This window comes from Lemur catta, chromosome 2, assembly GCF_020740605.2.
Source record: "Lemur catta isolate mLemCat1 chromosome 2, mLemCat1.pri, whole genome shotgun sequence".
NCBI classification, from domain to species: domain Eukaryota; kingdom Metazoa; phylum Chordata; class Mammalia; order Primates; family Lemuridae; genus Lemur; species Lemur catta.
This window is the reverse complement of record NC_059129.1, coordinates 29,103,515-29,116,782: the sequence shown is the minus strand read 5'-3', so window position 1 is coordinate 29,116,782 and position 13,268 is coordinate 29,103,515. Positions and strand designations below refer to the sequence as shown.

The 13,268-nt window shown below is 45.5% G+C and overlaps 1 protein-coding gene across 8 annotated transcripts in view; it reads right to left on the bottom strand.

The window, feature by feature from the left end:
- Nucleotides 1-5,439: 5,439 nt before the first annotated feature.
- The window catches only part of GTF2I (general transcription factor IIi), a 102,438-nt gene continuing 94,609 nt past the window's right edge, over nt 5,440-13,268 (bottom strand). For all 8 annotated transcript variants that reach the window (XM_045543158.1, XM_045543163.1, XM_045543160.1 and 5 more), the window contains 7 exons: nt 12,667-12,750; nt 12,131-12,314; nt 10,551-10,579; nt 8,818-8,859; nt 7,917-7,958; nt 7,351-7,426; nt 5,440-6,553 (listed from right to left, as the gene is read on the bottom strand). In XM_045543158.1, coding sequence (XP_045399114.1) covers nt 7,368-7,426; nt 7,917-7,958; nt 8,818-8,859; nt 10,551-10,579; nt 12,131-12,314; nt 12,667-12,750 — 440 coding nt within the window. In that variant the 3' untranslated portion in view covers nt 5,440-6,553; nt 7,351-7,367. The remainder of the gene's footprint in view (nt 6,554-7,350; nt 7,427-7,916; nt 7,959-8,817; nt 8,860-10,550; nt 10,580-12,130; nt 12,315-12,666; nt 12,751-13,268) is intronic.

The window sequence follows — 13,268 nt, the reverse complement described above, 5'->3', positions numbered from 1 at the left end:
GGCTGCCCGCGGTGGCTGGGGTGTCTCGCAGTTAAACTGCCCCCTCCCTGCCAGACAGTCTGTCTCCGGCCTTCCCTGTCCCGATGGTGTGGCCTCGAAGGCCCGGCAAGGATGCAGACCGGGGTGGTGCTCACCTGGGCAAGACCGCGGAGGAAGGGCCAGGAGGGCGGTGGCGGTGGTGGTGGCAGTGGCAGTGGCAGTGGCGCTTGCTACAGCCCTCAAGCTTCCTCCCCCCGCCACCATCCTTCCGCTCGTGCTAAGCGCCTGGCCCGGCCGCCCCCTCCTGCGGATGCCCTGAGCCGCCCGCGGCCACCTTCCCGCTGTCCTGCGGCCTGGCTGTGCTCCCACTTGGCCTGGCACGTCTGCTGGGTGGCAGAGGCGTGACGTGCTGAGAGTATGACCTTGCAGTGACCTCGGTAAACAGGCTCAAAAATCCTTTCTGCCAGGATGAGAAAGGATTTCCTTTAATGCACGGATGAAACCAGGACTAAATGATTTTTTAAAAAATGTTTAAAAAGGAATGGACAAAAGTGAAGGAAAGAGGTAATGGAGAAAGGATTTTGGGGGACAGGAGATGGCATTTTTAAAAACTTTTTAAGTGTAAGAGATGTAGAAAACCGCACAGTGTAGCTAATTATTGTAAATCGTAAGTAGACATCTAGGCAACCTGCACCGGGTGTGAGGCGCCAGGCCCCCAGCCCCGCCGGGCACTAACAGGAAGGCCCTGCCCTGTGCCAGGCGCGTTCCCAGTGCTTTCTGGCCGGGGTCACATCTTCCGCTCACGTTGAGGCCACCAGGTACCAGGGCCTGTCATTTCCCCACTTCACGGATGGGAAAGGTGAGGCACAGGGGTCAATAGGTTGCCACAGCTGGGAAGCGTAGAGCCCCCCTGACTGAATGAATGCATGAATGAATGAATGATGACTGGGCGGGGGTGGGGGGCTCAGGCGGGAGGAGTCCGCCTGCGGGAATGTCCCAGAGGGAGGTTCTGTGTCCCGCCAGCTGGAGGAGAGGCTGGGCTTCCCGGTCTGGTCTCTCCAGGTGCCATCTTCCTACCCTCAGGCCACTTGGCCTCCCCCAGATGGGCTGGGCCGCCACTTCCTTAGCCAGGAAATCCCCAGGGCTGGGCCAGTGGAGGCAGAAAGCGTGTGGAAAGCGGCTTGGCATCAGGGCGTGGGGCCCAGGCGGTGCCCTATGGGATCTTTTGTCACGGGGGCGGGGGGACTAGGACTTCCCAGGATTGAAATAAATCAGCCTTCATGGGGGGCAGTTCTTTCTCGGGTCTAACTTAAGCCTCTCCTGCTGCCCCTTCTTCAGCAACAGCCAGGATCCCCTTTGCAGGCCCTGTGTGACAGTCTCCTGGGCCAGTCCACAGGCCCATTCTCCCCAGTGCCCAGAGCAGCAGGACGGGACCCCAGGCACCCGTGTGCCCGCTGGTGTGTGGGGCCCAGGCTGTAATGGCCGGCACGTGTCTCTGGGCCAAATGTGGGCCATGCCCTTATTCTCTGCCTCCCCAGGGACCCCTCTTCCTTTCTCAGCAAAATCAGACCTGGGGTGGTCTCGGCCTGGCCAGGGATGAACCTTGGGGCCTCACCAGAAGGGAACCAGGTGCCAGCACTCAGGAGACCGGCTCAGGGCACACCTGGCCATGCCCCTGAGAATTCTCTTCCCCCCTAGACGCTGCCCTCCAGGGTTTGGCCTAGGGGCCTGGGAGGGGCCTTCAGGGGAGGACACGCAGGTGGTGACCGCTGGGCCGTGGGCTTTGGGGCCTTGAGCCCGAGGCAGACTCGCTCGGAACCCAGGCTCCTCCGCTTCTAGTCGTGCGGCCCTTGGCAAGTTGATTCAAGCACCGAGCCTGGTTCTCAACGGCACGAACAGCTGTGCCCACTTCACAGGCCGCCGTGAGGACGAGCGGGGCAGGCGCGGGCTCTCAGGAGGCGCAGGCGCAGTGGGCACAGGTGGGCAAGCAGGGGCTCTCAGGAGGCGCAGGCGCAGTGGGCACAGGTGGGCAAGCAGGAGCTCTCAGGAGGCACAGGCGCAGTGGGCACAGGTGGGCAAGCAGGGGCTCTCAGGAGGTGCAGGCGCAGTGGGCACAGGTGGGCAAACGCGGGCTCTCAGGAGGCGCAGGCGCAGTGGGCACAGGTGGGCAAGCAGGAGCTCTCAGGAGGCGCAGGCGCAGTGGGCACAGGTGGGCAAGCAGGGGCTCTCAGGAGGCGCAGGCGCAGTGGGCACAGGTGGGCAAGCAGGGGCTCTCAGGAGGTGCAGGCGCAGTGGGGCAGACAGACTGCCGGCCAGGGGGCAGGGCGGGTTCTTGCTGTTTAAACTGGGCTTGGAATGAGAATGTCACGTATGGGAGCAGGCACTCGTGGGACACTGTGGAACCACCGCAGGCCCTGCCGCCGTGTTCTCGGTTTAGGTGCCCCACAAGCCCGCCGGGTCTCAAGCATGAGTCCCAAGAGGCCTGCCTGGAACTGACTCCCACGCGTGGGTCCCGTCCCCGCCTGTTTGGTGTGAAGCTGAACAGTCCCGCGGCCAGGGCTCCCAGCGGCCTGCGACCGTGTGTCAAATGCTGGCCACTCTCCCGGAGGATTTAGTCACCAAAAGGGAGAGGACAATTTCAGTCTGAATCACAGAGCAGGGACTCAACAGCTCCTTTTAGGGCTTACCTAGACTTTATAGCCCGTGGCATTTAGGGTCTGGAAAGTGGGCCTTCTGCTCTTTTGCTGCCCCTGGCTGGTGTCTCACTGACAAGGACATGGCCTTGATGGGGGTCACTGCTGGTCTATGGAGCGCAGGCAGGAAACTGGTATTACCAAACGCCCTATTCTTGCTCCGGAAATCTGCCACAAACACCTTTACAAACTAGTGTTGCATCACAGCTTGTTTTCAGTGCTAAACTTCCCTGATACTTCCTCAAAATAAACTTAACAAGTTTACTTTCAGGTGGTAGAGGTGGGGGTAGGGCAGGAAAGGATGTCCCCTCTTTACAGTGACAGGGTAGCCAGGGCAAACTCCAGGCCAATCAATCCTGGCTTGGTTTTTAACCCAGTTTCCAGGTTGAGTTCCACCCACCCTTGATGTCACCAACAGGCCACCATCTCTTAGGGACCTGTGATTGCTATGCTCAGCTGCAAGCTGCTTTCAAATCTGCCCTTTGGGCCAAGACAGCTGGCAGCTGTGAGGTGAAGCACAGAAGACGGTCCTGCTCACAGACGGGTGGAGGCGGGGACCAGAGACACTCGGGCAGGCTCCGGCAGTTCCAGGTCTAACAGCCCTGCGTGTGCTTGGAAGAGCTGCCGCAAAAGGGAGCAGCCTGGTCTCCTTCTTCCCCATCACAGGATATCTGGGGCATCTTGGGAATCGTTATCTTTTGAAAACACACGTCCTGAAACTCGGGCTTCCATGTGGGAAGGTGAGTACTGGATAGTGAACTTCCAGAAGATGCCCATTTTGTGTGTGACAATTATCTGCCCACTAATGTTTTAGCCAACCAAGTCCCTTGAATTTACACAGACCAGGGCTTTGGGGTGTTGTGTGGAAACTAGCAAGGTCACTTAATTTTCGTCTCCAATGGACCTCTTGGCCTGGGGCAAGGGTGGGAGGGCAGAAATGGGGGCCAGAAGGATGCTCAGAATACACCTACTACAATAAGGAAGTGGTGTCTGCTCTAGAAAGATTCTAGGACACAGAGACCTGGGTTCAAGTCCTGTCCCTACCTCTCTAAGACGGGGGCAACTCCTTCCCAGTGTATACAGTTCCTAAACAATCCCCCAAAGCTCACTTGACACATCATAGGTGATTTAAACCAATTAAAAGATTAAGGCATCACACAATGTGTTAACTGTAAGGTGATGAACTCGTGCACTGGATGGTCTAGGTGGGACAGGCGAATGCAAAGATTTCTCATCAGCAGACGAAACATTTTGGCTTCAGCACTTGCAGGCACACGAGTTGCTGGCCCTTCCTTCAAGCCCCCACCCTGTGCTCTGGGGTCCCAGGGCAGAGGCCACTCCAGGAGCAAAGCCTTGGTTTCCTCACCACTGAAGCGCCGGACTTGGATAAGAGTTAGCACTCAGCGCAACTCAGCCAACAGGGTGTAATTCGTACAGTCCTGGGCTGTAGACATTTCTTTGGTTTGACAGCTTTTCTGAGGGGAATTTACTCAAGGTAAGAGCTGTCCCCAAGTGGAGTTTGGATGTGGTCACAAAGCCTTTGTTCTTAGTCACTGTACTACATCACCTGGTAAAATAATTGTATTCAACCTCGAATTATTATGGAATCAGGAAATCGTTTCAGAAAAAATAGCACATTAGACTTACTGAAGAGACCTATTTGAACTATGTTTTGTTTTTCAATCCAGACTACTGAGCAATAGCGAGGACTGAAACACATAAAAGCTCCAAGGAGTTAACAATGACCCACTCCACCTCGATGCTCTTCCCGAAGACGGACGCAGCAACAGTGAATTTTTTGTTTTGTTTTTCTTTTTCAGCATGTCCTGAGGGAACTGGGCCTGTTTACTTTAAAGGAGATGCTGGTGGGGCAGGAGAAGGTCAAGTCCTGAGGAAGATGTGGTAGTCTGCCTCTGTGCTGTTTTCCAGAGTAAGAAATCAATGCATTCAGCAGACTTGAGAACATTCTAAATAAATGCCCTTAAAAAAATAAAAAAGAAAAGAGAGACGGGTCTTGCTGTATTGCCCAGGCTGGACCAGAACTCCAGGGCTCAAGTGATCTTCCTGCCTCTGCCACCGAGTCGCTGAGACTACAGGTACACACACCGCTCCAAGCTTAGCAGTAAATGCTTTCTAACATATATGTATGTAGATATAAAATTACATATATACAGACATGGAATTCTCATAATGGAACGGAACACAGGTCCCTACCAAGTCTGCAGTCTCAGCAACGCGTGTTAGAGGATGAAGTGCATGTAAAGAGCCAGACTCCTTTGCAAGGCTGTCTGGAGATGGCTGTGCAGCTGGGGGTGGCACAGCGGTGTGTGTTTACGGTCATCTTAAAAGAACCCCGAGATCCTACTGGACCAGCCGCTGCCTCCTTACGTCAGCAGGCAGGTTAACAATAAAACCAGCTTTGCTTTCCCTGAGCACACTGGGGGGGGGGGGGGGGCGGGGGCGGGGGCGGGGAGGGCGGGCCCTGTGTGTCGAGCGCGTGTGAGTTTTCAGTGAGAGGGGCTTACGCTGTGCTTGACATGGGGGGAACTTCTGATCCCAAAAGCCACACTCAAGCTGCTCTCCGCCCCGGCCTGGACAAGCAACGGAGATCTCAGCAACAGCACGGACACGGGTGTCCCCGAGAGGCACTGCGACTCTGAACAGCGCCAACCTGCCCCGCGTTCCTCGTTCCACCTGCCACCAAACCGCCCGCGAGTTTCCCCAGACATAATCATGAAAACGCCTTAGAAAGAAATGAATTAGTGTGTGAAAGGCATGGATGGATTTTATTTATTACCCTATATCTACAATTTAATTTGAGGTAAAATATAAGCAACACATAAAAATGCCTATTTCTGCTACCATGTGATATAATTCTCCATCGTGAATAGTGATAAAGCTAATGAGAACTCTATGCCGTCACATACTCTACCTTTCCATATCGCTGGTATTTTACAACTCTTATTGTTTGTGAAGTCTCAACACATGGAAGATTCTCCTACAAATGGCGCAGAATATCAGAGGGTGCAGGATTAGCCTCACTCCCCACACTGTGCCTCAGTGTTACAAGAGTTAGAAAATGACGCAGGCAATGGCAACCCTTTGGGACTGACCCGAGCTGGAACAGTGCTCCAGAGGACTCCATGCCACAACGGTCGCAGGACAGTGAGGCTGTAGTGTCATCTAGCTTGCCCAGATCATACCTGATCTTCAACTTCCGGTACACCATGCACTTTATTTGGACGAAAAGTAAAAGTGGAAGAGGTTCTCTGTATATTTCATCTGTAATTCACACGCTGAGATACTGACCTCTGACTGTTAGGTGATCCAGATGGTTTTACTTTTAATTATGATAAAAAACATATGAACCATTATAGAAGCTTAGGAAAAGGTTTAGTCAAATATACAGATACTAACTGTTCACTCAGTCATTAAGGAGAGCCGTGAACAAAGGATCATTTAAATGATTTTTCAAATAGAAAAACTAAAGAACTGAACTATCACAGGAATTTTTCTTCACTGCAGAAGCTGAGATGTTCCAGTAGGAGATATCTTCACTTGATTGGAAAATAAACACCATAGCTGAGGCTCTGCTGAATACGTAAAAAAATCTGATGAGATTCATCCCTGTCATTTTCCCTGTCGTTTTTCCAGCATTGCTGTAAAATCCTTATAATACATTCCAAAGTAAACCAGCCATTCCAAATCTACAGTCACTCTGCTCTTTAATTCAATTCACAGAACTGCTGAAAAAGTAGACATTTCTATCTAAAAGTAGAAAAAAAGGTTTGTATAGAAGGTATTTCTGTTATACAAGTATATTACACAGCTTGGGGCAGTAACAGGTCCGAAAAGCTCTTCTCAACCACTGATACTTTAAGCTAAAACAGGAGAGAAAACAAACAAGCAAGCAAACAGGTTAATCTGATTACAGGAACTTAACGCTCATAAATACCACAATTTAATTCGCAAATTTGATAACAGTTACTTGGATTCAAATGTACTCATAAAATGACAGTCCATGAATTGACAGTATAAGGCAAATTCCATTACAGCAAAAATGTCTGGATAAAAACATCCATTGTCAAGGTGTAGACCAGAACCAACTAAGGTCAAGCTGTATCCTGTCATTATCATGAAAACATTAAACAGCTCAGGCTCAGGGAGGTTCAACAGGACTTGAGAGTCAAGTTTGTTGGACTCTTGGTCTAGAGCTACCCCTACTATTAATTACCTGGCCAAGTGTGAGAAATCTGAAATAAGAGGCTCAGACTTGTAACTCAGTTATGCAAGGTGAACACTGGATTTGCAGGTCAGTCTGACTATGCAGGTAGTAGTATCACTGTTAAAGGATAAAGTCAATGTAATGGTACTGACTCAGTGATTTCCAATGAGGAGGACAAGGTTTACTCTATAGATTAGAAACAAAACATTCTCCTGTTAAGGCAAAAGTGCTTTTACATCTTTGACTGAGTGATATATATGAATTCAAGAAAAATCTCTCTGCTTGAATCTTCTAGCTCAAACCATCCAGTAAGGCTTATACTTGGATACCGCATCCTCTGAAGGCGGGGCCAGCCATCTCATGGCTAAAGCAGGGAAATTACACGAGCTAATGAATATGCAGGTGGGCTCAGACGGACCCCGCATGGCAACCCCGACACAGAAGCTGATTTACCCTAGGAGGAAAGAGGTCTACCACGTGGGGTCTGGTTCTTGCTTGATCTGAGAGCTTCCATCAGTCTCTTTTATTTCTATCAAAAGAAACAAAATGGTATCAATTACTTGCACTATGAATGCAAACCTACTCAGTTATAAATCCACTCATGAAAAACAATTTATTAAGTTATTATTTAATAAGAATTACAAAATACTAAAAAAGACATTTTTAGAGAGAGAACAATGTTTCTTTACCATAAATTCTAAATTTGTTATTTATGTTTTCCAAGCAACAAATGTCATATTATTTGTATGTATAATACGTAGAGGATGTGCACTATCTAGGTTATACAGTAGTCACTCAACTGACATTCAAGAATTCACCAAGAGTCATCTGGGGAAAATGGAGCAAAATAAGCCCTGAGTCATCTCAACAGCATAAACTGCAAATCCAATTCACCCAGACCCAAAAGAACAAAACCACCATAGAGGTCTAATGACGTAGATTTAAAAACAGAATTAATCCTTTGTCCTAATAAAAACCTTAAAGAATGTCAGATTTTCACAACTGAACTACCCTTTTACCTTCTGTTGCTGGAACTTCCAACTGGCTTGGCTCAGCTGATTCTAAAGGAAAACATATGGAGAGTTATTTGAACAGCGTTCAAAAGTTGCTTTAAATTAAAGAACCTATAAGAAGGAAGATGGGAGAAACCCACCAGACTTTGTACACAAAGCACAAGTTTAAGATAAAACAACAGCCACAGAGTCTTGAAACACACAATTAACCAACTATACTTCCAAATTCCTATTTCTCTGAAATGTGTTATTATTAAGTTCACATATACAACTGAAGTCTTAAATAACAATCTTAACACCGCTCTACCATGAAAGCAAGATGTTCCTTTTTTCCCCCATCCTTCTGTGGACTACTCTAATAATAGCCTTTCATTACTTTCAATGAATCACAGGGTGGCAGCCCATTCCACTTGTTTTTCAAAGAACTTTTCTTTTTTCCCCCCATTCCTCGCTCTGTTTGAGGCTCTCACTTCACTCCAGAGAAAGGCTTAAAGAATGTTAAACACCACAGTCCATATGTTTCTACCCAACACAATTTGGCTCACTGATTTACAGCAATCATTAGAAACTGACGGCATGAAGAGTCTAGTTAGAAAGCCAACCTTCCTACTCTGACATTTCATTCTACGCCATCAGTCCTGGGGTTCCTGACGTCACTCCTGCCTTAGGACAGTAGGTTCACGTGGCCTGCAGCCCACGGTTCTCAATTAGGACCCACAGCCTGAGTTATGCTGGTATAGGCTTTCACACACATGCGTCACAAACGCAAAGAATAAGTGCGTATATGCTGTGTAACTGAGTCCCCTTGAAGGGAGGCAGCTGTGCGCACGTGAGGCCACACGATTACATGTGATCCATGCTATTGTGCAAGCAGGGATGTTTCTCTGTTTTATGCTGCTTCACTTACCTTGTATCACTGGGCCCTCTGACTCATTCTGATCAACCAATTCTGAAAATAAAGCAGATTAGTTTAAGTAATAATTTAATGACATGTTGTTACACTGAAAAGTATTTTAACATACATTTGCTATCCTGATGCTCCAACTCTGCCATAGCAGACACTGTATCTTCCTTACGATGAGAAGGGAGCAAACGTTAAGAGTCTGGTATGTCCATCAACACCACTAATTCATACTAATTACCATAAACTCTATTACACACTACTGCACAAGAATGAGAACAAAACTGAACATTTTAAACATAAATTCAAGGGCAAATAGGCTTAAAACATAATGTTCTTTGGAAACAAGAAATTGTAGAGTAGACAGATGAACTGGGATTAATAAAAAAAGACACAATGAAAAAATTATCATGGGATTTGTTTCCCTGGTGTGATAAAAGCTGAATGTCACAAAAATGATTCTACCCAACACAAACTCTTTAATTATTGATATCACCAAATAATAACATATCTACCAAGACAGAGGGGTATACTAAAAATAGCCTATAAAAAAAACACTCATGTTTGTGGTACAAGCAACAAGTAAATTTTATGACTAACGTAAAACTCAAAACTTGCCAGCAGAAGACACAGGACTAAACTCATGATCCTGAGGGTGAAGGAGGCCGAGGAACACAGTCCACAGTGGGAAGCAGGTGGGAATAGCTACATGGCTTCCCAATTCGAGGGGAAACCGAGGACTGACGTCTTTTTCCTGAACATGGTCACTAAAAAGTCCTAAACGTGACACTGAGCAGGGTTACTTTTTCAATGAATAAACTGATTAGTTCTGATTAGTCAATGTAGATGGATCTTCAAGAGTTAAAATAATAATTCCAATCAGAAAAAAATACTGAAATTCTAAAGGTATTAGAAAAGGATGACTTTCACCTTTGTAAATTTTTAATAATAACATTAATAGAACACAAAGCATGCTAGCATAATTAAATCTTGCTCAAAATACTATTTAAAATTACAAATTAAGGAATTAGGGCACTTACATATGTTTACTCAGTAATATTTGAGAGCCCAATGTGTGCCAGGTACTATGCTTAAATATCAATAGCAGCAAGTTCAATCACATTAAATGACATACTTTGTCACTAAATTCCAGCACAGTAATTATTTAATATATAATAGTAGAAATAACAGTAGTCACAATAATAATAAATATAGATTGTATGTGCTGAGTACAAACATAGTCCAGACGTTGTTCTAGTTAGACGTCTGCAAACTTTATCCTTATAGAGCCAGTTAGAAAATATTTTAGGCTTTGCGGGTCACACAGTCTCTGCTGAAACCTCTCAATTTGGCCATAAATGAATGGGCATCATGATGTTCCAATAAAACTTTATTTACAAGAGGCAGGAGCTTGCTGACCTGTTTTAGATACTTTACATATACTCTAAAAGACCTCACCTGCTCTAAAATGCTACAAAATGGGTACTATTATCATTTTATCATTGAGTATGCTGAGGATAAGAGAAGTTAAGAAATTTGACTAGTTTTACATCTAGAAAGTGCGTGGTGTTTTTCTCCTGAGAGCTAAAACAATTACTTTGCATGGTTACTGACGTAGGTAAGCAACACAGTTAAGCATGTATACACGTTTGCATGCACAAGCGCGCGCACACACACACACACACACACACACACACACACATCCCAGGGGGAAAAAAAAGACTTCGTGAAATACTCACGGTTATTAATCACAAGCCCTGGAAATGGTCTAAAGAGAGAAACAATTTGTATAATATAAAAATTTATTTTTACTCTACAAGAATTTACATGCATATTCATTTATTGAACTAGCATTTAACCTGTGTCACTTATGTACTACATTATTGTGAAACAGTATCCACTTCTTTATAATGTTATGAAGACCCAGATGCATATGGATAACCCATGTGGAACACTGCTAGAAAATGTTATATATAGATACAGGAAAAACAAAAAGTAGGGACACAGAGAAGGGAAGGGAGCAAATCTAGTTAAACGGTGGAAGGGAAGAAGGCTTTCTGCCCGTGCCCTGGGAAGTGTGTAGAGAATGGCCATGGTTAGTGGGACAGAAATACGGGATCTTTAGGGAAAGAGGCTTGGGGGAAGATGAGTGCATGAGAACAAGCCTCAAGAAGGTAATAAAGCAGCGATTTCTGGGTGCTGGTCCTAAAGGATTTGTACAAGAGACAGCAGGAACTTGTCAATCCACTGATTGGGTAGACTTAGTGGTAGCTAAGGTTTTAGGGGGTTGGAATTGAGAAGAATGAAGATAACTTGGGATTTCTGCTTGGGTAGATGTCACTTACTGTGATAAGGAGATATTAATGAATAAATCTCATAATGCAGTTAGAGGTAGGTATAATCATCATTCCTACTCTGTGGCCAAGGAGCTCACTGTTAGGAACAAATTGTCACCTGCATTTTACAGACAAGTAAACAGAAGTGACTTGGCTGAGAAATGACTGACTTGGAACTGAATCCTTATCAGGCCTGGAGCCCTTGCTGAGCCACTGTAAGACAGAGGCTGGCAAAATTTTTCTGTAAAGTGCCAGAGAGTAAATATTTTAGGCTTTGCAGGCCATGCTGTCTCTGTCCCAACGACTCAACTGTACACTGGAACAAGACAGCAGCCATGGGTAATACATAAACAACTGGACGTAACTGTATTTTTCTAAGACTACAAAAACAGGTAGCAGGCCAGATTGAGTCCACAGGCCGTTATTTGCCAACTCTTTGCCTTAGAAACTGAAGAATTAAAATAGCTAGGTAGGAGAGAATCTAGTATTATAGTAACTAAACAAGTATCTTAGGCCGGGCGCGGTGGCTCACGCCTGTAATCCTAGCACTAGGGAGGCCGAGGCGGGCAGATTGAGCTCAGGAGTTCAAGACCAGCCTGAGCAAGAGCGAGACCCTTGTCTCTACTAAAAATAGAAAGAAATTAGCTGGACAACTAAAAATATATAGAAAAAATCAGCCGGGCATGGTGGCGCATGCCTGTAGTCCCAGCTACTCGGGAGGCTGAGGCAGTAGGATTGCTTAAGCCCAGGAGTTTGAGGTTGCTGTGAGCTAGGCTGATGCCATGGCACTCTAGCTCAGGCAACACAGTGAGACTCTGCCTCAAAAAATAAATAAATAAATAAACAAACAAGTATCTTTATTTGTTCATTTCATTACATGGTAACCTTGATTCTATTACTACACACGACTGCACCTTAGAAAATGGCTTAGCCTCATGATCTCCAGATATGTTTTTGTGACTAAGTAAGAAACTCTAACTTACCTAATGACTGTGAATTTGATAAACTCAGCAGAATCTAAGATCCTTCTCATGGAGCTGATTTCCAGGTAGCTGGGGGCTTTGAAAGACACCCCAGGAGGCATGCCATCAACCACCACACAGCCAGGGTTGATTGTGATTTTCCTGTAGGGAACTTTCACAGGGAAACCCATACCAATAGCTTCACCTATGAGACAAATAGCATAAAAGCACAGATTAATTTGTCACCTTAAGAAGTATTTGAAAAAAGCACGAGAGTAACATTTACTTAAAAGACTATCCCTGCAGTTTAAACTAATGTCTTTGCATATTTCAAACTTAAATATGAACCTTAATCTATTAACTTTGATAGTGACCAGCAACAGCATAACGTTTAATGTTTCCTTATTAAAGAAATTTAGCAAAAACCAAATACTTTTTTATTTTAGTTTTTTTATAGGAGGAATATAACGACCTGACCATCATCTTATTGAAAAGATCTTATTAAAACACGATCTCTTTGCTTACTGCAAAATGTACTTTGCAAATGTAAAACTTACCAAATTTTCGACTGAAGAGGTCATTCACTTGCTCTCTTAGCTGTCTAGCTTTTTCAACTTTTGACAGTCTTTCATTATCATCGTCTAAAACAGGTAAGAGAAAAGCCAAAACTTAATAATGCACTTTTTTTTTAAACAAGAGATGGGGTCTTGATATGTTGCTCAGGCTGTACTCAAACTCCTGGGCTCAAGCGATCCTCTCACTTCAGTCTCTTGAGTAGATGGGACTACAGGTACATCCCACCATGCCCGACTCAATAATGACTTTTAATTCCAAATAAATTTTTAGGAGATCTATGTAATTTTAGGAGTATTTACACATTTTGAACTAATCAAGTTTGAAATTGTTTAAAATTACAATACTAAACTGAAAATGCTTTAGCCTTATTTGTGCTGCCTGATGTTCTATATAGATTTCTTAAAGGAACAGATTAGACATCTGGATGGTTAACAGGGTTTAGCTCATGCCAAGTGTAATAACTACCCAGAGCTGTTTAGACATAAACTGTACTTCATTAGCAACTTCTGCAGGGGCCAAAGAGGAGTACAAGGCAGCTCGAAGTATATTTGATGTCCCTGAATGACTAATGCAAACTCCTGTA